Consider the following 26405-nt stretch of genomic DNA (forward strand, 5'->3'; position numbering starts at 1 on the left):
ACAGGCATCAGTTAGTCATTTGAAAGCCAGAATACACTGTTAGACACCTGGGTTGGAAAGGAGAAGGTAGAAGACCTTCTGAATGAAATTATCATCCCTTCTAATGGAGCATTTAGCCAGGAATTTATATGTATTCTATGTTCTGTTCTCATTGCTTCAGAACGTTAGTAACTTTTCTTTTGGAGGTTCAGTATCCTTCTAAAAAGAGAGCCCTGCTTTGTTCATGCATCAGTGATTCAATAAACACTGACTCCATCACTTTATTACTATATCATTACATATAGTGGACAGTGGACAGTAGGAGGCATGTGGGAGATACTGAGGACGCCATGGGAAGCCGCTCTGAGGAAGAGCTCATGGACTTTCACGTGGGCAAACAGAAAGAACTCCACAGACCACCCTATCCTTACAAGCCAGTAGGTACAAAGAGGAAGAGCATGAAAAAGAGGACCTGATATTTCTGGCGCAGAGCTTGGAGAAAGTTTATTGCAAACAGAGGTTGTGAATACAAAGCCTTACCACTGGGGAAGGAGAAACCAGGAGCCTGAGTAAACTAGCGGCCCCTGAATAACAGGGGCAAGTGAGGTAGCCCTTGCCTTGCACCAGGACCCATCCTGAGCACTTTGCACAGTGTCCCATTGTCCCACACCACTAATCTGAAAAGGAAATATTGTAAATTTCCCATTTTTTAAATGCAAAACAAATCCTAAAAGTGAGACTTGAGAAGATGGAACCACCTAGATTTAGCACTTGCAAAACTGAAAACCAATTTTACTTGGCTACAAAATCTACATCTTTCATGCAAATGTTCTTTTTACTATCTTTCTACTAGGTCTTTATATTCCTATTTGCAGAGATGTTTTTTCCCATGTTTTTATTGGTGCTTTATAGTTGTTCATAATGTTGGGATTTGTTGTTACATATTTTTATGCACATAATATAATGATATAATTTAGCCAATATATTAACTCATTAAAATGCATTCTCAATCTCAAATATGATCATATAATTAAATTTGGTAAGCATAAGCTTCTACTTTTTTATGCTTACTGCTGACATTTAAAGAGGTTTTTAGATATCCACACCCTTTTTAGGTGAAGACTTTTATGTTTTATTGCATTCTAGTGTCTCTTTTCAAACCCTATCATAATATAGGGTTTTACAAGTGAAACGTGGTATATTTTTCTTTGGCACGACTTAATGGAGAAAATAACTGTATCAAAGAGGTTGATCGAGAAACTACTTTTGACATCATGAAGCCTTCCACTTGAAGAAAAGAGATGTGAACAAAAAGACACACGTCAATTACTGGGTTAATGTTTACATCATGTAACGTGGCTTCCTCCCTTAACCTTTACCTTTTTTGGGGGGTGGGTACGAGGGATTGAACTCAGGGGCATTCGACCACTGAATCACATCCCCAGCCCTATTTTGCATTTTTTTTTTTTTTTCCTTCGAGACAGCGTCTCAGTGAGTTGCTTAGCACCTTGCTTTTGCTGAGACTGTCTTTGAACTAGTGATCCTCTTGCCTCAGCCTCCCAAGCCGCCGTAATTAAAGGTGTGTGCCACCGCACCCGGCTCTTCCAAACAGAACGTGTTTCTGTCCATCATCAATGACATTTACTCTGAACTGAAATCTGGTTTTGCTCTGCAGACAACTGAAATGGAGCTCTCCAGACCTTAACAGAAAGGTAGGAGAGTCCCAAATTCCCTGAATTTCCAAATTTTCTACTTAAAATTATAATTCTCTAGTTTCCTAATCAACATTGACCCTTTGAAATTGTTTAAAATAAAAAGTAGATTGCTGTATTTCAGGAATAATTTGAATGTTCTTTATCTTGGAGGTTTGAAGTGGTAGTGCTGGCTTGAACATAAAATTGGGGAATTCTTTTATGCCCTGAATTCAACTCTCTTTTTTTCTTAATTTTTTTTTCAGTTGTAGATAGACACAATACTTTTATTTTATTTATGTTTTTGCAGTGTTGAGAGTCAAACCCAGTGCCTCACACATGCTAGGCAAGTGCTCCAACCCTGAGTCACAACCCCAGTCCCTGCATTCAACTCTTAATAACCTCACTTCCTCAGCTTCTCAGGCCAGACGTTCAACAGAGGGCAGGACAGGGAGATGGGGCGGCTTCACTCTTCTCCATGTGACTTCTGTATTTGATAAAAAATAAAATGTTCATGATAATAAATAAGGACTTTGGAAGTACACTGTTTGTTGTCCAACATCATGTTAGTAGATAGTAGATAGGATGGATCCTTCACTCTGTTTCCTGTTTGGACAAGGCTGGACCATGTTGCCTGTGCATCAAGCTGTAAGGAATAATTTCAGACTTTTAAAATCCCTCAGATGGACTTATGATCCCTGTTGTCTTGAATTCAGCATCACAGTTGCCTGCATTTTATCCAATCTCCGTCATTTATAGAAGCTGTCCACATTGTGCACAGTTTTTAAAAATTTTTTATTTGCTTTTTTGAGATATATGTGACAGTAGAGTGTGTTTTGACATATTTTACATACATGGAGTATAACTTCCCATTCTTGTGGTTGAACATGTGGAGTTACACTGGTCGGTTATGTCCGGTTCATTCTAAAGTTTCCTATTCTCCTCCCAGCCCCCTTCCCTTCATTCGCCTTTGTCTAATCCAAGGAACTTCTTCCCCCTCCCCTTATGGTGTGTTAGTATCTTCACATCAGAGAGAACATGTGGCCTATGGTGTGCTGGGATTGGCTTATTTCACTTACAATGAATAATCCACTTCCATCCACTTACTGACAAATGCCGTAATTTCATTCATCTTTATTCCTGAGCAATATTCCATTGTGCACATGTGCCATATTTTATCAATTCCTCCCCTGAAGGACACATAGACTGGTTACATGGCAAAATTCAACACCTATTGAAAAAAAAAAATCTCTCAGATAGGTAGGATCAGAAAGTATTAGGGATTAAATCATGTTCCTCAAAACACATATAGACTCAAACCTACACATCAAAGAATAAGGTCTCTCTGGCCAGATGATTAATTATTAAGATATAATTACCAAAGACAGTGTCCTAAGGGACCAGAGTGAGCTCAGGGTTCAGCGTGGCTTGGGTCCTTATGAGGTGGCCAGGGCAAGTTTGATTCAGTGTGACTGATGTCAATATATGACTATCTACTCTCCAGTTTGGTTGATGCTTGTAGTGAAACGGTTGAACTCCCTTGCTTCTCACTTTGGGCATATCCTTGGGTATTTCTTTGTGGTTTCCATGGGGGTTCCATTTCCCACCAGTGTAGAGAATGCTGCTGCCTTGCCTCTCCAGCCCCACCCCCTCGGTCAGTGATGTCACAGTGTTAATGTGGACACACCGTGCTGGATACCATAGAATAAAGTTGGGCTTTTCTGCCACACCAGTCTCTTACATCTTGTAGGAAACAAAAGTGGCACTGGCTTTTATCATTGTCACAGGTTTGCTTTGCCAGAGATCTTTCTGTCTCTTGTTGGATCTTTCTGATCCAACGTCCTTCAGGTCGACCTGAAGGACTCCCCTCACACAGGCACATCCAGTGGGGACCAAGTCCACAAGGGCGCAGTCAGGCGGCTCCAACCACAGGGATGGGAGCTGAACTTTAAGAGTGCTTCTCCAGCATGTCCAAGGACATGGTTTGCTCCCAGCAACACACACCCACACCCACCCACACACACACACACACACACAAGCACAAACACACACGAGTCTATTTGTCAAGCTGGGAACAATGGCCTATGGCTGTGTGTTCACTAACTTTATCATCGCCGTGGCCCAAACTCTGAACAGGAGCGTCTTAGAGGGGAAATGTTCACTTGGGCGTCACGGTTTCAGTGGTCTCAGCCCATCGGTTGCTGACTCTATTGCTCTGGGCCCAAGTAGAGGCAGCCCATCATGTGGGAAGGGCCCAGGGGAGGAAAGCTTCTCTGCTCAGAGCAGCAAAGAGGCAGAGGCAGAGAGAGGGGAAGGTCGGGGACATGACCCCAGTGAGTCTGGGCCCAAAGTAACTGGCCATGTCCCACCTGCCTAGAGCAACCAGTGAGTCAGTCCACTCTACCTAGGCTGGACCCAAGGTCACGGCTCTCCTCACCCAATCACTTCACCTATAAACATCCCTGCACTAGCTCGGGAGCCTGCGAGTGTGTGGCGGGGTTGGGGGCACCTCGCACTCAAAGCATCACGGGCTATGATCCTCTCTACTCGGACTCCAAGTCAGGAGGATCACACACGCAAGCCCGACCTGAGCAGCCGAGGGAGAGCTTGTCTCAAAGGAAATAATAAGAGAGAAAACAGAAAATAAAAAAAATCTGTGCAAGTACCCGAGAGACAGAGCACTTGCCTGACACACCCAAGGCCCTGGCTTCAATGGCCAGTATGTCAAAAAACCAAAAAACGCAAAACAAAACCAACCCAAAGCCAGGCTTGAGAGAATGAGCTCAAGCCTCCTGCCCCTCCCATCCTGCAAGGACACAGCAACAAGGTGCCTTGACCTGGGACTCGGCAGACTCCAGAACCCCGGGAATTTGACTTGTATTGTGAATAAATGGCACGGCCCAAGGTTCTTGGTTACAGCATCAGGAAGGGACCCAGGTACCTGGGAAGGCCTCCATTTCCTCCCCGTATGGGAAGGACGTGTTTGCTGGTTCTAGGATTCTCGGCCTGGGCATTTTATCCTTTCTTACTTTGAGCCTCTCAGCCACTGCTTTTGGTGAACCAGGGTTTCTAGAGTGAAATCCGGTGGGAACCTTTGTGGGGCGAGGCTGATGAACGCTCCCTCCCTCGAACAGGTGTTAATGCCAAGCCCTAGAGCATCTGAGGAGACAGAGCACTATGGGGTAGCTTCACCACGCGGGCAAAGTGCTACCGTGCCTTGGATGCCAAGCATTCTGAGTCAGGAAGAAGTATGAATTGAACGAACACTTTGCATGTAGACATGAGGCGTCCCGTAAGAGCCCCAAGTGACTAGGGAGTCTCATCAGACTCCAGGTGAAAAGACCACTGTGGGACGCCACAGGGTTTAATCTCTAAATGTTGAACTATCATTCTCCACAGCCCCCGGAAGGAAAAACGCTTCTGGGGTCCTTTCTTATTCTTATGATGACAGTGGCAAAAATCCTGGAGGCCCCAAAGTGAGAAGGCCAGTGGGGGCTGTGCTCATGTGTGACTGGGTCACCCCCTGCTCTGACCTCACAAGCAGCCACTGTGATGCGCCGTCCCACCGCGGCCATATAAGCGGGTGGCTGGGTTGGGCTCTTCGTCCATAAGTACAGGAAGCTCTTGGTGGTGACCTGTCGGACTCCCAGATAGTTAGTGCGTTTGGTGGTTGGTGGCTGGTGGTTGGTGGTTGGTGGTTGGTGGCTGGGGTTTTGGGGCTTTTGGTTTTTTGATTTGGGCTTTGGTTTGTTTGTTTGTTTTGTCTTTTGTCTTTTGTTGTTGGTTTTGGTGTTTTGTTTGGGTTTGTTATTTTTTTTTTTAGCTAGTGTCCTTCGTCGGCGTTCCGGCTTTAGGATGCGTGGCAGTCAGAGTAGAGAGCATAGAGTAGAGCGGCAGGGGCCCAGCTCCTGCTACGAGGCGGCCCTCACGGACCACTACCAGGTGGTGAGGAAGCTCGGGCGGGGGGGCTTGAGCCAGGTGGTCCTGGCCCGCCATCTCCTCACGGGGGCAGAGGTGGCGGTGAAAGTCGTGGCCAAGACCAAGGCGCTCCAGCACGTCCTGTGCGAACCGCGGAGGTTGATGTCCCTGGAACACCCCAACGTGATCCAGCTCTTCCAGGTCATCGAGACCCCGCGCAACATGTACATGGTGATGGAGCGCGCAGGTGGGGGCCACCTGACACTTTACATCCCGGTGTGCGGTGGCCTGAAGGAGGGGAAGGCCCGCAGGCTGTTCCGGCAGGCCGTGTGCGCCGTGCGCCACTGCCACGACAGGGGCATCGCGCACCTGGACTTGAAGCCCGAAAACCTGATGCTGGACGCCCGGCGCCGCAGCGTGAAGCTCATCGACTTTGGCCTGAGCCTCACCTTCACGCCGGGGCAGAGGCTCAGCACCTCCTGGGGCACGCTCCCGTACTGGGCCCCCGAGCTGGTGCGGGGGCAGGACTTCGAGGGGCCCCCGGCGGACGTCTGGAGCCTGGGAGTCGTGCTCTTTGAACTGCTCACGGGGAGGCAACCGTTCCGGGCGTGCACCGACGAGGGCCTGCGGAAGCAGATCCTGCGGGGCCGCTACACCCTCCCCAGGCGCCTGTCCGCCGAAGCCCGCAGCCTCATCCAGCTCATGCTGACGCTGGACCCGGCCCAGAGGCCCACCCTCGAGCAGGTAATGGGCCACCCGTGGCTGAGCCTGGGGCAGCAGCCACCTCCCAGCCCTGGCAGCCAGCCACTCCCCAAACGCCCCGACCCCGCCATCCTGACCCTCATGCTGGACATGGGCTTCGACCCCTACGAAGCCTGGGTGTCCCTGGACAAGCAGAAGTGGGACGAGGCCGCAGCTACCTACCGCCTCCTCCAGCACCAGGGACTGCAGGGTGCGGGCCGCGAGCTCCAGGCCAGGCCTGTGGGCCGTCGCGTGGTCCCGGCTCTCCCGGCTCCCACAGATGCCCCCGGCGCCCGCGCCAACAAGTGTGCCAGCCAGCCTGCCCTTCCCGTGCCCAGCGAGCAGCAGCAGCCCGTGGAGGCCAGGTCGGAGGGCCAGAAGGGCGCTGCCGGTGCCAGCGGGCCCGCTGTCCCTCTGAGCTTCTTCCGTGTGCACTCGGCCCCGCCCAGCCCAGCCTGCTGGAGAGGCCCTGCGCCCCGCAGGCCCGAGCACCCCAGGCCCAGCCTCAACAGGCAGGTGGCAGAAGGCCCCAGCTCGTCCTCCCAGGGTTCCTCCTCCGGCCAATCCTCGGACAGCCGCGGGGGCTGGAGGCGGGTCACTGGGAGGATGGCCACCTTCCTTCGAAAACTCTGCTGCTGCGTGCCCTGCTTTTGCTGGCCCGCCTCCCCAAGGAGAGTGGCACCCATGCAAGGAGGCCACGGACGCCCCAGGGCCCCACACAGAGTGGCTCCAGGGAACGTGCCCTGATGGGACAGGCAGACCAACAGACAGCAAGAGGTCCCCGAGCTCCGAGCATCCTGACCTGGTGGAGTGAACTCCCAAGTGCTTCAGCCATGATGTGCGTCAACTGGCCCCGGCTCCCCCCTCTGCCTCCCCCTCTGCAGACTCCAGTCTGTGTCCTCCAAGACTCTCTGACCCCACCTACAGACATCAGGGACTCTGTCCCCTGGGACACTTCCCCCTGCCCTGCCCTGCCCTGGCCTGGCCTTCCTCCTGGGCTTCTGGGACGGCAGAGATGGTTCCTAAGAAGTTTCTCCTCCTCACCAATTGTATAATAAAATTGATGTTCCAAAGAGTGTTTTCTTTTGCTTTGTTCTAAAAAAGGCAGGTTACAAAATAGAGAGAAATTTTAAAAAGGAAAAAAATATCACACACACAAAACAACAACAGAGAAAGGCCTCAGGGCAAAGGCAGGAGCCCAGGACCGGCACCACTGGGCCTCTTGCCAATGTTCAGTGTAGATGGAGACTTGGGCACCTTGAGCCAGGGTAGATGGCTTGTCCTTAGTCACTCCCCTTGCCTCAGTGTAGACAGATTCTCTCCTTGAGCCACTGTAGACCTGATTCCACTGCTTTGGCCAGAGAGAATCCCTTTCCCAATCTGTGGGTCCTCCCTGAGGTTTGTGGTTTGGGGTGAAGGGTGGTGGGGCGCTGGGTGTTAGAGAAGACACATCTGGAAAGGTATTGGAGATTCCAGAGTGTTCTGTGGCATCACCTCCATAATCCCATGGGCAGGGAGGCAGGAGGTGGGTCGGTGGGCAGGGGAGGGCCTGCCTGCAGCAGGGGCTGGGGGCTTCACCACATGCCCCACAGCCTCTAAAACTAAAATCTCCTCCTGGTCACTGCTAAAGGTCATGGAGAGTGAGTACATGGGCTTTGGGCGCTGGAGAGCTTAAACCCCCTCAGGCTTGCTACTTAATGAAAAGACAAGTGAATATCAAGGAAATAAAGTTCCTAATATGAAGAGCTCCAAAAAGATCTTCAGGTATAGATGACATCCCTGGAGAATTCTACCACACTTCTGAAGAATTAACACCAGTTGTATACAAACATTTCCAGGAAGCAGAAGCACAGGGAAGCGTCCCCAGTGTGTTTTGTGGAGCTGGAATTACCCCACCATCAAACCAGAAGAAACGCTGCCAGAATAAAACCGTCAGAGAAACCCTAAACGGAGAGACCAAAGTCCATCCTGAATATGGACACGGTAGCCCTCTACAAGGCACTTTATTGAAAAGCCAGGAAGGACACGTGATGGTATGGATTCGTGTAGAATAATTACGTGTCGAAATTCAACACCTGTTGAAAAAAAGCTCTCAGAGAGGTAGGACCAGGGAGTGTTTGGGACTAATTTCTATCTCCCAAAGACACATATAGGCTCAAACTTCTCCAGCAAAGAATTAAAGGCAAATATACAAGGTTCCTGGACAGGTGGAAACAGCAAGTCAAGAATTTTGAGGTAAAGCAGTCAATGAATCTTACAGCCAAACTACTTGTTGATGCTTTCCTTTCAATCATTAATGGGTCTTTCCAGATATTTCTATTAATTGTAAATGAATATTTCAGGAAGTTTTCTATAATTAACAATGGAGCCATTTCCCGGGCAATTGTCTCCTGGAATTATAAAGTCACTATTATTTCATTAGTCCACTGCTAAGGAGAACAATGCAATTGCAAAGTTATATAAATAGAAATGGTACTGTATGTGGATTGTAGGTAGCTCTAGTTATCAGTATGCAAACTAAGTGTGGGGGTAGCCATTTTCAGACCTCATAATCAACATAAAATCTTACTAGAGTTGGGCATATAATTTAGTGCTTGAGTGCTTGCCTGGCTCAAGTACCTGTGTTCAATCCCCAGCACTGGGGGAAAAATTTGCTAATAGTGCAGTTCAAACTTAGTGATGTAACTAATATAGAGGTAATAGCTTTTTACTGTCTTTTAAGAAGAATATAAAGTTTGTAAAATTTATTGTGTCATGTAAGTTATTTTGAAAGGAGGCAAGATAAAAGTTTATATTTTATATGTCATAGATTCGTCAGAGATATATTTCTTGTCAGTATAACAAATAACATACGAAATTTAGAAATATCCTTTTGTGTTTACATGTTGTTTTTTTCTTTTACATTCTATTCAAAGAGGAACTGAAGAAAGGATTCCATTGATGTGGACTTACAAATGGCAAGAGATATCTTCAAGAAGATAACTAAAAAGCAATGGATTTCTTTCATGGTAGTAGCCAATACTTAGTCAAGTAATAGAATAAATATTAGATAAATAGAATAAATATAAATATAGGAATAAATATTGCAGTTTAGTTTTATGGGGAGTTGAGTCAGAGACTGGCTGGGGCTGGAAGAGGGGATACTGTTCATTATGAAGATCCTATATTCTGGACACTGCATTAGGTGCTACCATTTATTTTCTTATTCAACCCTAAAATGTACAATGGACACAATATTTTTTTTTTCTGTATGAGAAAAGCAATATTTGGGAGTCTCTAGAATGATGCATGAGAAGAGCATTAGTTTGGGAAGCAGGGTAGCTTTGCCCTGAAGTGGTGTGTTGTCTACTTTGAGATGAATCTTAAATATATTTGAGATAAATCTATGCTACTGATCCATCCCTGCTTCTCTTTGATTCACATTTTCCTTAGCTATAAATTCATTGCATCTTTAAAGTAAACTGCTTTATGATTCTGGGTTGAGCAGGGAGGACAACATTTTGTCTGCCAATTTGGATTCGGGAGTGTGTGGGACAAGGGGCTGCAAATTAACAATAGGCAGATAATGAGGATGTCCTAGTACTTTGGGACAACTGTAACAGAAGACCTTAGTACCATAGTCTGGGGCTGGGGGTGTGTAGCTCAGGGGTAGAGTGCTTGCCTAGCATGTGTGAGGTCCTGTGGCTCTATCCCCAACACTGGAAAAGAAAAAAAAAATTAAAAATAAAAAGAATACCATAGTCTTTTAGTCTATAAGTTTATAAACAATGGAAACTTACTTCTCAAATTTTTGAAGGCTGGGAAGTTCAAGATCAAGGTGCCAGCAAATTTTGTGTTTGATGGGGGCTAACTTTCTGATTCATGGAGACTATATTTTTGCTTTATCCTCATGTGGTAAAAAGGAATTGCGACTCTGTCTTAGACCTGATCCCATTAATGAGGGCTCTGCCCCTTAAGACCTAATCACCTACAAGAGCTTCTACTTTTTGTTTTTTGATACTCGGGATTGAACCCAGAGGCACTTTACCACTGAGCTATAATCCCAGTCCTTTTTATTTTTCATTTTGAGGCAGGGTCTCACTAATTTGCTCAGGGCCTTTCTAAATTGCTGAGGCTGCTCTCAAACCTGGGATTCTTCTGCCTTGGCTTCCCGAGTCTCTAGGATTACAGGTATGAGCTACCCCTGCTTCTTAACACCATAATATTGGGTGATAGCATTTGAACTTATGAATTTTGGGGAGACACATCAGTCTATATAGCACAGGAGGGAGGAGGACAAATGGCATTCATGCACATTTGAGGACATTTGGAGAAGAGGCTCCCTGAAAGCTGAGGGGTAAGGTTTATGTACTAACTCAATAATGGAAAGGAAGGAGAGAGCAAAGACTTGTATGGAAAGAACAAAGGGGCTTCTGTGGGCCAGATGGAAGGCATGATAGTTTGCGGTAGTGCTCATTTATGCAGTTTCTCATACAGGTGCCAGTCCTGAATGGTTTACCTCCTTCCTGGCACTATAGCTCCTGGAGAAGGGACTTGTGAAAGCTTCAATCCCCAAAAAACTCCGTTTCAGTCATTAGGGAAACTCCACAAAAGACTTCTTTCTATATCAGCTACACCTCAGATGTCTTCAGTTTAATCTTTAGGACTTCAGGTGTAGCTCAGTGATAGAGTGCTTGCCTAGCATGTGTGAGGCCCTGAGTTCAATCCCCAGAACCACAAAAACAAGAGTTAGTTTTTCTAGCATTTGGTGGGCCCAAACAGTTCTCTGCATTTAGAAGGGAAAGGAGGAGAGGGTTCTTTACTATAAGATACTATTTTTTTTTTCTGAGACAAAGAAGAGTAGATGTTATAAAGAATATTTAAAAGTTATTTTATGGGAGATAACTTGGGGTGGTATTCCCAGTGTGAATTCTGATGAATATTGGTTTCCTGGGCTCTATGGATAGGGGTTCTTAATAAAATCACTTTGGGAATGTTGCATACTGTTCTGGAGTCATGATGCACATTAGTAAATCCAACATTCTACAGTGTTATACACTAAAAGAAATCTTTTTGCACCCCGTTTTTCTCAGAGTTGTTGACTTCGTGATGTTATTTTTCCATGTTTACTAGTATTCCACAGAAATTGTGTTCTTATTAGACATGTGCAAAAATGAGTCATAAGGATATTAGTGTGATAAAAATAATTTATAACATTTCATGGTTTATTTTCACACATATTATCTTATTTAGCCCTTATGACATGTATAGGCAGATACAAGAGTTAAAAGAATATTGATCTGTTAGGCAGAACAAATAATACTAGCTGTTGTAACAAAAACTTCCACATCTTGGGGGTTTAAAACAATGAAGATTTCTTTCTCATTATTCAGTGAAGGGTGGGGACAGGAATCACCTCTCACAGATTCTTCCTTGACATAAGCTCCTTCAGAAGAGTCTCTAGAGCCAGGCATTGTGGCATACACCTGTAATCTCTGATTTGGGAAGCTGAGGCAGGAGGATCACAAGGTCAAGCCCATCCTCGGCAATTTAGCAAGGTCCTTGGCAACTTGGTGAGACCCTATCTCAAAAATAAAAAATAAAAAAGGATGGGGATGTATCTCAGTGGCAAAGTATCCCGGGTCCTGGGTTCAATCCCCAGTACTGAAAGAAAGGAAAAAAGGGGGAAAAATCAGCTGTAAAATCTTCCACCATTGAATCTCTAGTATTTGGCCTATGCACACTCACAGAAGTTTTAGGGGCCATTTGTCAGCTAGGACTAAATCACATGGTCCCACCTAAATGCAGGGGAATCTGGGAGAGTTCATCCTTTTGTGAACCCAGTAGGAAAATGAGTCAGATCAGTGAAGTGAACATATATGGTCTTCTTGCCGGGGTAGATTTTAGGTCAGAGAGGTCTGGGTATGGAACCTTGATTTGTCACTAATTGAATGACTTCCTTCCTCTACTTTTAACTATCTACCTCATCTGTGAAAACAAGGTTAAAAAAAAAAGCAAGAATTACTTTACAAAGTTATTAATAAGATTAAATAAAGTGATTTATATGAGATCACCTGATACATGGTGAGACCTTAATAAATGTTTGACAAATATAAATATCATACATGGGCTGGGGGAGGCTCAGTGTTTGTTTGCTGGCATGCATGAGACCCTGAGTTTGATCCTCAGCACCACATTGGGAATAAAAAACATTTTTCCCACTAATATACGTTATTATATATGTTCTACCTCTACTGTTGTTTGTTTGGTACTAGGAATGGTTCCCAGGGGTGCTACACCATTAAGCCACATTCCCTGCCTTTTTTATATGTTGAAACAGGGTCTCCCTAAGTTGCCCAGGTGGGCCTCAAACTTGTGATCCTTCTGCCTCAGCCTCCTGAGTAATGAGGATTGGATGCATGTGCCACACCACACCTGGCTATGTTCTACCTGAAAAGTTCACCTCTGGGTAAAATAAACAATATAAAAAATCAGAACTATTTTTGCTCTGAAAAATTTCTACTGATATAGGTGGGGGAGGAAGGAAGAAATGGATTGTGTGTGTGTGTGTGTGTTGTGTAACAGTTTCACATTCCAATAATGGAAATATTAGTGTGACCTATATAAACTATGTTGCTCTTTTTTTGTTGTTTGTTGAGAGGGTCTCACTGTGTTACCTAGGTTGGTCTTGAAATGGTGGGCTCAAATGATCCTCCCACATCAGCCTCCCAGTAGCTGCAACTACAGGCATACCTCTGCACCCAGCTACAATATTGCTTTTGGGGGACTTTGTATTGGTTTTGGAGTCACAATTCACTCAGTATGACCATGGACCTGTAATTTCACTTTATTTCCTTCATGTTCCCTGATATCAAATGAGGAGATGGCTCTCACAAGTACTACCTCAGAGGCATCTGGAATGTAAGGAATAATGGAGTTTCATCAACAGATTTGAAAAAGAGTAAATAACTGTTCCAACTGATCTTGGTAGAATGAAACCCCTGGTCCCAGAGCTTATTTGTCACATCACTCTCTATCTAATATAACTGGGGCCTTTTCCCTGATCCTATGTTGACCACAGATGACTGCAAGTCTCCAGGATAATCTACTGAGAGCTCTCGAGTGCCATTCTCCACACCAGGAAGCTCTGTCAGTTTTTCTCCTTCTCCCAGAATGCCCTGTGATGCAAGATTCTCAGAACCAGAGCCTGGTGGTTTCATTTGCAAAGGCCATTTGTAAAATGAGTAACCAATCTTTACAAGTCCTGAGTAAGTTTTATGTCACTATATGTATATACTCAATTGAGAGTCACTGTCTGAAATAGAACTGGTAACAAACTTTGGATACAAGATTTCAAAATACACACATATATGAGTACATGGCATGGGAATTATTACAAAGACTAACCTAAAGCTATTATAACCATTACTCTTATCATTAAAAGTAAATGTAGTCCTTAGACTTGGACATGGCTTTGACATCTATAAAGTCAAGATAAATCCATGCTTTAAAACTTTTTATTCACATTATTTTGAAACTTTAGACATTTTGACCAGAGGTGATGAAAAAATGAATGCTAATAAACTTTGATGTTATTGTTTATGTTATTCAGAATCATGGAATGTATTTTTACAATTTTAAGCTAATGTTGAAGGCCTAAAGCTAAAAATATACAAAAGATATGTCCAGTAAAATATAAGCCACCCAGTTCCCCTCCTTGAAGATGATTATAGTTTCTTATGTAAACTTCAAGAGATATTCTATGCATTTAAACATATAAAGAATCCTTTTTAAGCTAATGTTGAAGGCCTAAAGCTAAAAATATACAAAAGATGTGTCCAGTAAAATATAAGCCACCTGCACCCAGTTCCCCTCCTTGAAGATGATTAGTTTCTTATGTAAACTTCAAGAGATATTCTATGCATATAAACATATAAAGAATCCTTTCTTCATTCTTTTTATTTTTTAGCCCCCATTATAGTTTAGTTACCTTAACACCTTAACTACCATAACACCTTACAAAGGTAGCTCCCACCCTGACCTCTCACTAGTCCCCATCTCTTAAAAATCCAACCACCTCTACACTGTGACAGTGAAACCCAAGCTTCCCACCACAAAGGTCATTGGGGGACAAGTCACATCCAAACAGTAAGACTGACTGAAGAGTATTCTACTGGGAGATGTACTATGTATGGTTTTTTTCTACTCTTTTGCAATTATAATAGTGCTAACATGTATTTCTTTTTACACATATAAACTTACACATTCAGGAAAATTTTCTGGACGTCAACTACAGGATCAAACTGTATGTACATTTTTATTTTGATAAATTTTCAAATGAACTTTCATAAAGGTCAGTGATATGATGTCACTCACCTTTCAGTGGCTACAGTTCACACAGTTGTTTATGTAAATTGTAGCCCTAGGATTGGTTAACAAGGCAGGCTTGACAAGACAATGTAACACTGTAAACTTCATCAACAAATAACAACCACATATTTTTCAATGGTATCATCAAAGTTTGATCTTCACCATTCCAAAAGAAAAATCTCTTAAGTTTGAATTTTTATTATGAATGAGGCTGTGCTGGTTTTCTTATAGCTCAGATCCATTTGTGTCATATTCTATGAACTAATGGTTATTCCCTCAGCCCTTTTTTTTTAGTTGCCTATTAGTGTTTTTGTTTTACTGTAGAAGCTTTTTAACTATTAAGGCAATTAATCCTTTATTAATAAAATTAATTGAAAGTATTTCCCCCCCTTAGGGTATTTTTTCTTTTACTGTGTTGTATTTTTGCCATGTAAATTATTTTTTCTAAATTTTTATGCAGACTGCTATAATAATATTTTCTTTTATCATTTCGGGGCTTGAGGGTTTTCTAGGTTTGTAAAAATCCTACCTCAATCTGGAATTTTTAAACATGTTCATGCTCCTACTATAATTTGTATTATTTTTATTTTTTGGTACTGGAGATTGAACTGAGGGGCCCTTAACCACTGAGCCACATTTCCAGCCCAGTTTTTTGTTCTTTTTGAGACAGGGTCTCTCTTCTTGACTGAGGGCCTCACTTAGTTGCTGAAGCTAACCTTTAATTTGTAATCCTCCTGTATCAGTCTCCCAAGCCACTGGGATTACAGGCATGTACCACCATGCCTGGCTTGTTTCTTTAAATATATTTTTACCTTTCATGTCACAAAATAATTGTACAAATTTATAGGATACAGTATGATACTTCTTTTTTATTTTTATTTTTTGGCAGTGGGGATTGAACCCAGAGGTGCTTTACCACTGAGCTATATCTGGCAGTCCTTTTTATTTTTATTTTGAGACAGGGTCTCACTAAGTTGCTAAGGCTGGCCTCAAACTTGTGATCTTCCTTCCTCGGACTCCAGAGTTGCTGGGGTTATAGGCCTGTGCCACCACGTCCAACACAGTCTGCCTTGTCAGTGCAGTTATACAATGTGTAATGTATGATTAGATGAGAGTAACTGACATTTGATCACCTCAGACAGTTATCCTTTCTCTGTGTTGGAATCATTCAATTCCTCTCTACTAGCTATTCTGAAATATTTGAAATTAGTTTTAAATATTAATTGTTGTCAACCATTGTTGTTATCCTATTGTGCTTTACAACATTAGAAGTTGTTCCTCCTATCCAGCTGCACCCCTGTACCAGCTAACTGTCCTCTCTCCATAGCCCCTCCCCCCACACCTCCTGGGCTCTGGTAGCCACTGTTCTGTTCTTTACTTCTATGAGATCAACTTTTTAGCTTCCACATGTAAGTGGTAAGGGCGTTTTTGTCTTTCTGTGCCTGATTTATTACTTCACTTCACTAATGTCCTCCAACTCTATCCATGTTGCTACAAATGGCAGAATTTCATTCTTTCCTAACTATAATTTTTATTATTTAATTTTTAGGGGGTGGGTACCAGAGATAGATCTCAAGGGCCCTCGACCCCTGACCTACATTCCCAGTCCTGTTTTGTATTTTATTTAGAGACAGGGTCTCTCTGAGTTACCTGGCACCTCGAGGTTGCCAAGGCTGGCTTTGAACTTGTGATCCTCCCACCTCAGCCTCCCAAGACTGGGATTTCAGGAGTGTGAGACCGTGCCCAACATTTATTATTAATTTCTTACGTTTAAATGTTTGGTCTATATGGAGTTTATTTTGTTTTTGTTTTTGTTTTTTTTCTAGATCAGTTTTCAGTTGTACCTACACATTTATTAAATGATCTGTTTTATACTCATGAATCATAAACGACAGTCTCCTGTGTATGTCAGTCCTTTCATGGAATTTCTACTCTGATGTGTTGATCTGCTTTACATGTATCAGTATAATATTGTTTTAATTACATTAGTTTGATCATTTATTTTACCAAAGATAATTTATTTTACCATTTGATAGAGTTATTTTCTGAGAATTGTCCTTTAAAGGTACCAAAATCCAGGTTTTAATCTGAGTAATATTTGGATATAGTTATTGACTGTTTTTAAGATATCCATATGTAACAGTAGCTCATAAAATCTAAAAACAGAGATAATACTGTTTCACTTTTTACAGAATAAAAATGAGCATGAGGCTGGGGTATGGCTTGGTGGTAGAGTGTGTCTTAGTACATGCCAAGCCCTGGGTTCAATCCCCAGCACCACCACGAAAAAAAAAAAATAATTGATGTAAAAGTGACCTTCGATAAACAATGTGTTTACTCACCTATGTATTTTTTTTAGATTTTAGAAACTTCACTTTGAAAATCATGAAGTCAATGTAAATATGAACCACCAACACATTTCTTCAAATCCTGAGTTTGAACTTTTAATTTTTTTTTTTTTTTTTTTTTTTTGTGGTGCTGGGGATTGAACCCAGGGCCTTGTGCATGCAAGGCAAGCACTCTACCAACTGAGCTATATACCCAGCCCTGAAGTTTTAATTCTAATGATACTTAATCAGAAGATCTTTTCCCCTCACATTTGTAGATAATATCCTTAGAAAAGATGTTTTATGGGTTATGCCCTTAGAAATGGAAAATATTATGTATTTCTTAAAGATCCCAGTAGAAACTGAGTGATTTGGGAGTTGAGAGGAGGACCATATTCAGCATGGTTGATTTTTACACCCCTCAGAAAAGTGTTGGGCATCAGCAGAAGCATCTTCTCTGAAAACGCTCGTCCAGATGCTTAAAACAGCTATCGTCTCTCAACTGCTTTTACCCACTACAATGGAACAGAGTCATTTAAATTTTAAAGCACTTCTAGAAACAATGAAAGAAGTAAATAAGGTTAGGTCATCTAAAGGAATGTATATACTAATTTATTAAATAACAATCCCTTAGGTATATCAGAAGCTTTTGGAAGTGATTTTCAAGAAGAATTTGGAAAAGTTCAGAGATGTAGACTAGCAAAGCCCTAGAATATTGTAAGTGGAGCATAATGGGCGATTCTACTGTTAGCCCAAAAGACCAGAATGCCGATAGAAATGTAGATATTAAAGACTGTGGTCATGAATCTCATAATGCAGAATGCATTTAGTCTATTTCCAAGAGTCTCCATAGTCTTTGCAGTTCCAATATTGTTCAAAAGTCTAAATCCAAAGACTCTTCTGAGACTCAAGGCAAATTCGTAGCTATGAGATCTTGTACAAATTTTTTAAAATAGTTACATAATCTATGCCATTCCTTCTTGGTACATATTTCCTGTGTTAGCTAGCTTTTGGTAACTGAAAAAATACTGAGGGGAAAAAAAAGACTTACAAGAGTGCAGATTTTTTGTGGCTCATAGTTTCAGAGGTTTGGGGCCATGTTTGACTGGCTTCATTGCTCTGGGCCTGTGGCAAGGCAGAATATCAAGATGGAAGGGCAAGTGTTGTAGCTCCATGGTAGAGCACTTGCCCAGCATGCGTGAGGCACTGGGTTCAATTCTCAGCACCACATATAAATAAATGAATAAAATAAAGGTATATCAACATCTAAATATATAATATATATGTATCATATTATATGTATATATCAATGGCATGCCTACAGTGACCTACTTCTTCCAACTAGGCCCCATGTCCTCCAATTTCTGTCACCTCCCAACAGTCCATTCAATTATGAACCCACTAACAGGACTAATCCATTGATGAGATCACTTCCTGAAAGCCCCACCTCTAGACATTGCTGCATTGGGGACATATTTCATATCCAAACTATAATGGTGTAGCAAATTAATATTCATTAGTGAGTCAATGAAATGTTAAATTTGCCAAATTACTAATACTTTCGTTTTAGAAAGAGTTTCTAGTAAACCTGAACCCTTGGGATTTTTATCAATCTCACTAACAACCCATTATGTGTACTTTTTCATTTCTATTTTTTATTGGTGCATTATACAGGTACATAATGGTGGAATTCATTGTACATATTTGTACATGCTCACAATAGGACAATAGAATTTGACCAATATCATTCTCCAGTACTTCCCCTTTCCCTTCTTTCTCCCTCCCCCTGGTCCCTTTCTGCTGCTTTCCCTTCAATTTTCATAAGATCCCCCACACACATTTCTTTTCCTTTTTCCTCTTTGAATTTCTACATATGAGAAAAAACATATAACCCTTGACTTTCTGAGTTGGCTTATTTTGTTTAATACAATGCTCTCAAGTTCCATCCATTTTTCAGCAACTGACATAATTTCATTCTTCTTTATGGCTGAATAAAACTCCAATGTGCATATACAAAATATTTTCTTTATCCACTCATCCACTGACGGGCACCTAGGCTTGTTCCATACTTTGGCTACTGTGAATTGTGCTGCTATAAACGTGGGTATGCATGTATCACTGGAGTAAGATGGCTTTAATTCTTCAGTTACAGATACAGAGGAGGCGTATAGCTGGGTCCTGTGGTGGTTCCACTTCTAGTCTTTTGAGGAATCTCCATACTGATTTCCATCATGGCGGTACTCATTTACAATCCCATCAATAGAGTAAAAGTGTTCCTTTTTCTCCACCTTCCCTTCGGCATTTATTATTTGTATTCTTGATGGCTGTCATTCTGGCTGGAGTGAGAAGAAATCTCAGTGTAGTTTTGACGTTCATTTCCCTAACTGCTAACAATACAACGTGTTATATTTTTGACAATACTTCTTCATGAAAATTGGAAAAATTACAGGTCAGAAGATAAAATTTTATAGAACTCTACTTCATTGTCAACAAATGTATTCAGTATGTACACACTTATCTGTATATCATAGAATAAGTAATTTATTAATAGAAAATGAAATTCCAGGTCACATTCTGTAAGAAAAAGAAATCTATCAACTACCAGAAGATAACTTTCCACATAAATGAGCTCTCTGACCTGCTGAACTTCCATGCAGAGAGACAAAGACTGTTTCTTCAGAATAACAGCCTGGTAAGCAAAACATGTTCACTCATGAATATGTTCATACTTTAAAAGAGGACATCTTAGTAGCTATGTACATATTCTTTGGATGAGTCAAGATTTTAAAATTTCCTCAGTACAGTGCTGAATGTACTAAATTAGATGAGCATTAAAAACTTAAACATCTTTCACTCATAAATGTATTTTCTTAGAAATGTGTTCTAGGGTAATTTGATTTTTTTGTTGTTGTTGTTTTTGTACCAGGGATTGAACTCAGGGGCACTCGACCACTGAGCCACATCCCCAGACCTATTTTGTATTTTATTTAGAGACAGCGTCTCACTGTGTTGCTAAGTACCTCACTAAGTTGTTGAGACTGGCTTTGAACTCATGATGCTTCTGCCTCAGCACCGTCACCCACCCCCAAGAGCCACTGGGATTACAGGCGTGCACCACCATGCCCAGTGGTAATTTGGACTCTTAACAGATTCCAAAAGCACAGTGGGAAATAAGGAATCAGGTGAAGGAATGGATTTTTTCTTTTAATTATTAAAACTATTATCTCTTTGTTTTTAGGTGCCTGCAGAAACCCCCAGTCCTGTTGTTTTCAGTGATTTTCCATTTATCTGTAATTTGCCATGCAAAATTAAATTATTGAAAGCTGATTCAGAAATTAAAATGTTGGTATGTATGTTATATTAGTCTGAGTTTTTTTTTTTTTTTTTTGCTCTAACAAAATACCAGAGACTGTTTTATAAAGAAAACAGGTTTATTTAACTCAGAGTTCTGAAGGTCTAAGAGCATGAAACCGGCATCCTGGTGAGGATGACCCCCGCCCCTGCATTACCACATGATAAAGCAGCAGAAAGGGTATTGGCCATGTGCTGAAAGGCCGGTTATGTCCCATAGCCTAGCTTTATAACAACCTGCTCTCAAAGAACTAACTCCTTCTGTGAGACCAGCATTAATCCCCTTGGGGGTTGCCCCTGTGACCTAATTATCTTCCACTAGAGCCCATCTCTTCAAGAGTGTACCAATTCTCAAATCAACACAGAACACCAAGCTTTTCATGAATCTTTGGGGGGACACACAAATCAGATCCAAAGCATAGCATATGGCCTACTTTTTTGTTTTGTGAAATTTTACACCCATATTAAACAGAGATAATGAGGTAAGGAACCCCAACACCAAGATGCAGTTATCTACATTTTGCCAGTTTTTGTTCTTCAATCACTTTTTTTTGTAGCTGTTACTATTTTTTGCTGAAATATTTTGCAGCAAATCCCAATTTCTTCTCACCTTGCCATACTTTACTCCACTATTTCCGGTTGACTCTCTTGTTTATGCTGAGGTTCATCAATGAGTCACTTGGTTACCACATGATTCTTTCATTTTAATGTTTCCCATCAATCTTTTGAACTTTTATACAGATAGAAAATTATTAACAATTTCATTCTTATTTTTTAATATGTCATATTTCTAATATTATTAATCCCACCAAAGTCATTAACTAGAATTCTGTAAAGAATTTTTCCTCCTCAGGAAGGACTATTTGGTTACCATAAAATTGTTAAAAAAAAAAAAAAAAACTAAAACATTCACCTGAGAACGTACTGTTTAGTCCTGTTAACTATTGTCAGATTCTGTAGAGTCATACCAATCGATGTTCCTGCAGCAGCGTACAAAATGCATCTTTCATGTGTTATCATCAGTGCTTTGTGATCTTTGGTAAGTTAAATCACATTTCAGTTTTAGTGTACATTTCTCATTATTTAATTCCCTAGTCCTCACTTTTTTAGATAAGATCTGTTGTTTTTCTATTGTGAGAAATACTGAAACTATCTAGTAAGCTCATCTTTTCCTCTCCAGTCTCTCTCTCTTCCTCTATCCAGTTTTAGTTACTAATGTGTCAGTCTTTGAATTTTTATACCCCCTTTAGCTTCTTGGACTTGGATTTATAAACCCCGTCTGATAAGCTTTTATTCCCACATGATGAGTTTATTCTGTTTTCTACTTATTCTCACCCTCTGCTCCTTCTTGTAGTTATATCAGTCTCAGGTAACATTTACTTAGTATTTTGTTTCTTTTCGCTACCAGCCTTAGTTCTGTTAGGAATACATAATGCTCACCCATCCAGACATTATGCTAAAGAGTTTCCTAACTTTTTTTGATTGCTGAGGTTCATTTTCTAAGCCATCCCTTAAGAGAGGTTCGTATTCATTTATCTATGATGTTTAAACTTTAAGACTCAGAGGAATTCCAACCCTGCTTATTACTGACTTCTATTAATAATTCAAAGTAGCGGCATGCAGTGGCACATGCCTGTAATCCTAGCATATCAGGAAGCTGAGGTGGGAAGATCATGAGATCAAAGCCAGCTTCAGCAACCTAGCAGGGCCCTAAGCAACTTAGCGAGACCCTGACTCAAAATAAAACCTACAAGGGGCTGGGGAGATAGCTCAGTCGGTAGAGTGCTTGCCTTGCAAGCACAAGGTTGTGGGTTTGATCGCAAGCACCAAAAAAAAAAAAAAAAAAAAAAAAATGTTTGGGGCATAGCTCAGTGCTTTAAGCACTTCTGGGATCAATCCCTAGGACTAAATAATAGTAATAATAACAACAACAACAATCCAAAGATACTATCCATCTGGGTGAAATAGAAGCTTGGGATGCCCCATCACAAAAGGAATCATTTTAGTTATAAATCATTTCCTACTTATAATCTATTAATTACACACTAGCTTACATGACATTTCCAATATACCACGGCATGCCCCCTTAGTCACTAAATTCCAGATTTACAATAAGCAACTTAGATAAATCCTGCTAATCTTTCTGTAAATAAGAACATTCCCTCTAGTTACTGTTACTAGTGTCTGTCATCAGTATTTTTACATGTAAGTTTGACCACATCATTTGTTTTTATTTTCCTAACATCCATGGTAAAGGGAAAAAATAGATTAAGTCTTTCCTTCCCAAACCCAACTTCTGTGCAAGTCCTTCCATCTGTAGTATTTTCTCTTCAGTGTTCCTCTCTCTCTAATTTGTCTGCTCTGTTAGTGAGTAGTTGAGGGCACATTGCATATGATGAAAGATCTGGAAAGAAAACTGTCGTCATTCTCATGGGTGAAGTTGGAAAGCAGTCTTCCCAATCCAGTTCTCCAAAGAAGAAATGATGTACAGATTCAAACCTGTAAGCTCCAACCTGGATTGTCAATTTAAATGTGTAAACATAGAAAGGGAAAGTCAATATCTAGAGAACAGAAATAGAGAAGCTGGATAATAAGATACAAGTTTCAAATCTAGCTCTTCACTAGGTAAGAGAAGGTAGGGCACCTCTCCCTGCTATAGTCAGTGGAAGATGTCACTGGCCACTGTCACTCAGAGCTGTGGAACATGCTGCTCAGCAGTCAGTATTGCTGAAGCACTCAGAGCTGCAGATGCTTGGACACAGGAGGTGACTGACCACTAGAAAGGACCAGAGATAGGACTATTTCAAATCAAACCTGGAGCTTCTTTCCATAAAACGTCTCAAGGGAAAAAGAGAAAAACAGAAGAACTTAGTGGAGTCATATATAGATTTCTCAGTATAAAGTGGTGACAGAGATCAGGGATGGGGGTTTCTGGAGTCAGACACCCAACTGTTGATTCACAAGTCCTCCAAGGGACAGGGGTTTCTCAAGTCCAGAGCCACATGTCCCCTTGACTGAGGTGCCTTGGAGAGTTGAGTGGGCAAGCACACCCATACTACAGACTTGGAGTAGGATAGCTATTACCGAGTGGGCTTATTGGCAGGTCCCCAGAGAGCTATGTTGGTTTGAGTACTGAATATTCCTTTTTTGTCCTTGTGATATCCCAGAAGCCCTAGAAGGTTATTGGTGGTAAAAACAAGGATAGCAAACCCATCACTAAATTTCTTTTGGGCTGGGAAAGGGGTAGTATCAGGGATTGAAATTGAACCCAGAGGCACTTAACCACTGAGCTTCATCCCCAGACAGCTCTATATTTTATTTTGAGACAGGGTCACACTGAGTTGCTTACGGCCCCTCTAAATTGCTGAGGCTGACTTTGGACTTTTGATCCTCCCACCTCAGCCTCCTCAACTGCTGGTATGGCAAGCATGTATCACCACACCAGATAGATCACTGTTATTTGAAGGAGAAGAGTGTATATTCTCTTAGCAAGTCTTTTCACTCATCCTTTTCCTCACAGCTAACATTATCCCTGAGCTCCTAAACTATCCTTATGTTCCTGAAATTTATGATGCTAACACTGTTTCTTAAGACTGATGACAGATGAATGTCTTAGAATGTTGAATACCAGTATTGCCTTTAAGGGTTCTGTTTACTGCAATAAGTGGTATGAGATGCTTTAATTACTTAGGGGTTCATCTGTGGTGACAACTTTCCTGCAAATGATTCTTAGACACCATCATTTTTTCTGATCCTATGATCACTTTATCTTCCATAATGTAGATACACTGTCCTTTTTCTGAAGTAATTACAATGTGAGATCCTTCAGCAATGACAGGCAAGACTAAGTGCCTACTGCACAAAGTATGTTTCATGAAAAGTATTAAACAAATGCTGGGATTCCTAGAGGTCAAAAGGAAAAGCCAACTAAAATGCTTTTCCCCCACTAGGGATATTCGAGGCAAACGATCCTACCAGAAGGGAATATGCTGTTTACATTTACACTTAGAGTAAGACAGAGATACCTGGTTGAAGATGCCCTGTGTCAGTTAATCCAAGGTGAAGTCCCCTGACCTTTGGAAATTATTAGTGGTATAGTAAAAAATCTCATTGAATATTTTTACTGCTGTGGGAGGGAACGTTCCTATGCTACAACAAGGGCTCTTTTAAAAGTCTGCATTTATTGTTATGGTTATCAGTCTTACGGTTTCAGATTTCTCCTCTTACTCTTTGGAGAACAGCAATGGAACATTTAATTGTACACTGGGTGTAAGTTAACTCTGAGTTACTAAGGTGGCTCTATAACGATCCATCCCAATGCTTAATGGCTTCAAATAACAATAACTTATTTTTACCAATGACTGATCTAGGCTGAACTCATCTGGGTGGCTTTGCAGATTTTTGTTGTTAGTGGCTTGTATGTGTGTGTTTCTATAATGGCTTCATGTATGCTAGGCAAGTATGCTACACTGAGCTACATCCACAGCCCTGCAGGTTTTGGTCTGAGTTTTTTTACGTGTCTAATTACGTGGCCTCACATTAGCTGGTCTATGCTAGGCCTGCGTGGGGCAGTCTGGCTCTGCTTAGAATATCCTTCATCCATATATAAAAGCTCCCAGGCAAAGAGTAAAGCCAGAACAAAAATCCAAAGAATGGAGCTTAAATGTGCTTACATTAAAAAGATAAGGGCTGGTGGCACACACCTGTAATCTCTGACTCAGGCAGCTGAGATAGGAGGACCACAAGTTAGAGGTCAGCCTCAGTAATTTAGTGAGACCCTAAACAATTTAGCAAGACCTTGTCTCAAAATAAAAAATAAAAGGGGCTGGGATGTGGCTCAGTGGTAAAGCACCCCTGGGTTCAATCTCCAGGACCAAAGTAAAAAAGAATATGAATAACAATAATTGCTCGTGAGGATATCGGGAGAAAAGTACACTTAATACACTGTTAGTGGGACTGAAAATTACTACCAGTGCTTTGGAAGGCAGTAAAGAAATTACTCAAAAGACTACGAATGGAATCACCATATGACCCAGCTGTCCCACACTTTGGTATTTATCCAAAAAAATTTAAAATCAGCATATCATAGTGATACATGCATACCAATATTTATAGCAGCATAATCCTTAATAGCCAAGTTATGGTACCAGCCCAGGTATCCACCAACACACAAATGGATAAAGAAAATGTGGTTGTATATACTCAGTGAAGTTTTACTCGGCCATAAGAAGAATAAATTATGTCATTTGGAGGTACATAGATGGAATTGAAGAACATCATGCTAGGAAAGTCAGGAGTCATATGTTTTCCCTAATAAATGGAAGATAGAGAAAAACAGAAATAATAAAAGGGGGGAGAGCTCACAAGGAAAACCAACAGAGTAAAGAAGGGAATCAAGAGAGGGAGGAGGGAAGCATTTGAGGAAGTACTGGAGAATAAAAACTACCAAATTATACCATATCCGTGTATGAATATACCACAATGAATCCCATCTAGATAGACAGAATTATAACACAATAATTAAAATAGCAATAATAATATAAGGGAGATTGGTAGAAAAGAGGGAGGCAGATTGAGGGTAGGAGGGAAAAGGAAGGTACTGGGGAATGAGGTTGATCAAACTATGTGCATGTACAATATGGCATAATTGTTGTGCCCAGATCACAAATCCCAAAGACCACCAGGGAGCCATCTCCAATGCAAAAGCAAGAGGGTCTTTTTTTGCAAACTCGAGCTCGGACTCACAGTGTTCACTAACGCAGCAGTTACTGGCTGAGAGCCTCATTCTTGACTGAGCAGGATTTTTACGAGCTCCACAGTAGAGTGGGAAATTTGAACAAAGCAAAGTACACGATTGGCTTGATCTTCAGCATGTGTGTGTTGGGCATGTTTCCACTGGCTTAGGGTACCCAGGTCTTAACATATTGACATATATGGTTTGGAATGTTAGGCATTGGATCTTTAGCTTCCGATAGAAACCTAGGCCTCAAATCCTTCATGTCCTAACATAGGCTGTCATGGCCGCGGTTCAGCTCCCTTCATAATGAAT

At 41.7% G+C, this 26405-nt stretch overlaps 1 protein-coding gene and 2 long non-coding RNA genes across 3 annotated transcripts; all 3 read left to right on the forward strand.

Moving 5' to 3' along the window:
* Positions 1-329: 329 nt before the first annotated feature.
* LOC306669806 (sperm motility kinase 2A-like) lies at positions 330-7076 on the forward strand (the record flags this gene model as incomplete). The annotated part of the gene is made up of 2 exons (XM_079153963.1): positions 330-420; positions 5494-7076. The coding sequence occupies 2 exons, from the start codon at positions 330-332 to the stop codon at positions 7074-7076; spliced, it is 1674 nt and encodes a 557-aa protein (XP_079010089.1).
* A 2163-nt stretch (positions 7077-9239) lies between these two features.
* Positions 9240-17710, forward strand: LOC306669391. The gene is made up of 3 exons (XR_013766083.1): positions 9240-9337; positions 13390-13576; positions 17431-17710. It is a non-coding gene; the product is annotated as an uncharacterized lncRNA (long non-coding RNA).
* Positions 17711-19616: 1906 nt separating this feature from the next.
* LOC306669404 lies at positions 19617-24421 on the forward strand. The gene is made up of 3 exons (XR_013766103.1): positions 19617-19697; positions 20244-20351; positions 24307-24421. It is a non-coding gene; the product is annotated as an uncharacterized lncRNA (long non-coding RNA).
* Positions 24422-26405: the final 1984 nt, after the last annotated feature.

Source organism: Sciurus vulgaris (assembly GCF_902686455.1).
Source record: "Sciurus vulgaris genome assembly, chromosome: 9".
Classification (NCBI taxonomy): domain Eukaryota; kingdom Metazoa; phylum Chordata; class Mammalia; order Rodentia; family Sciuridae; genus Sciurus; species Sciurus vulgaris.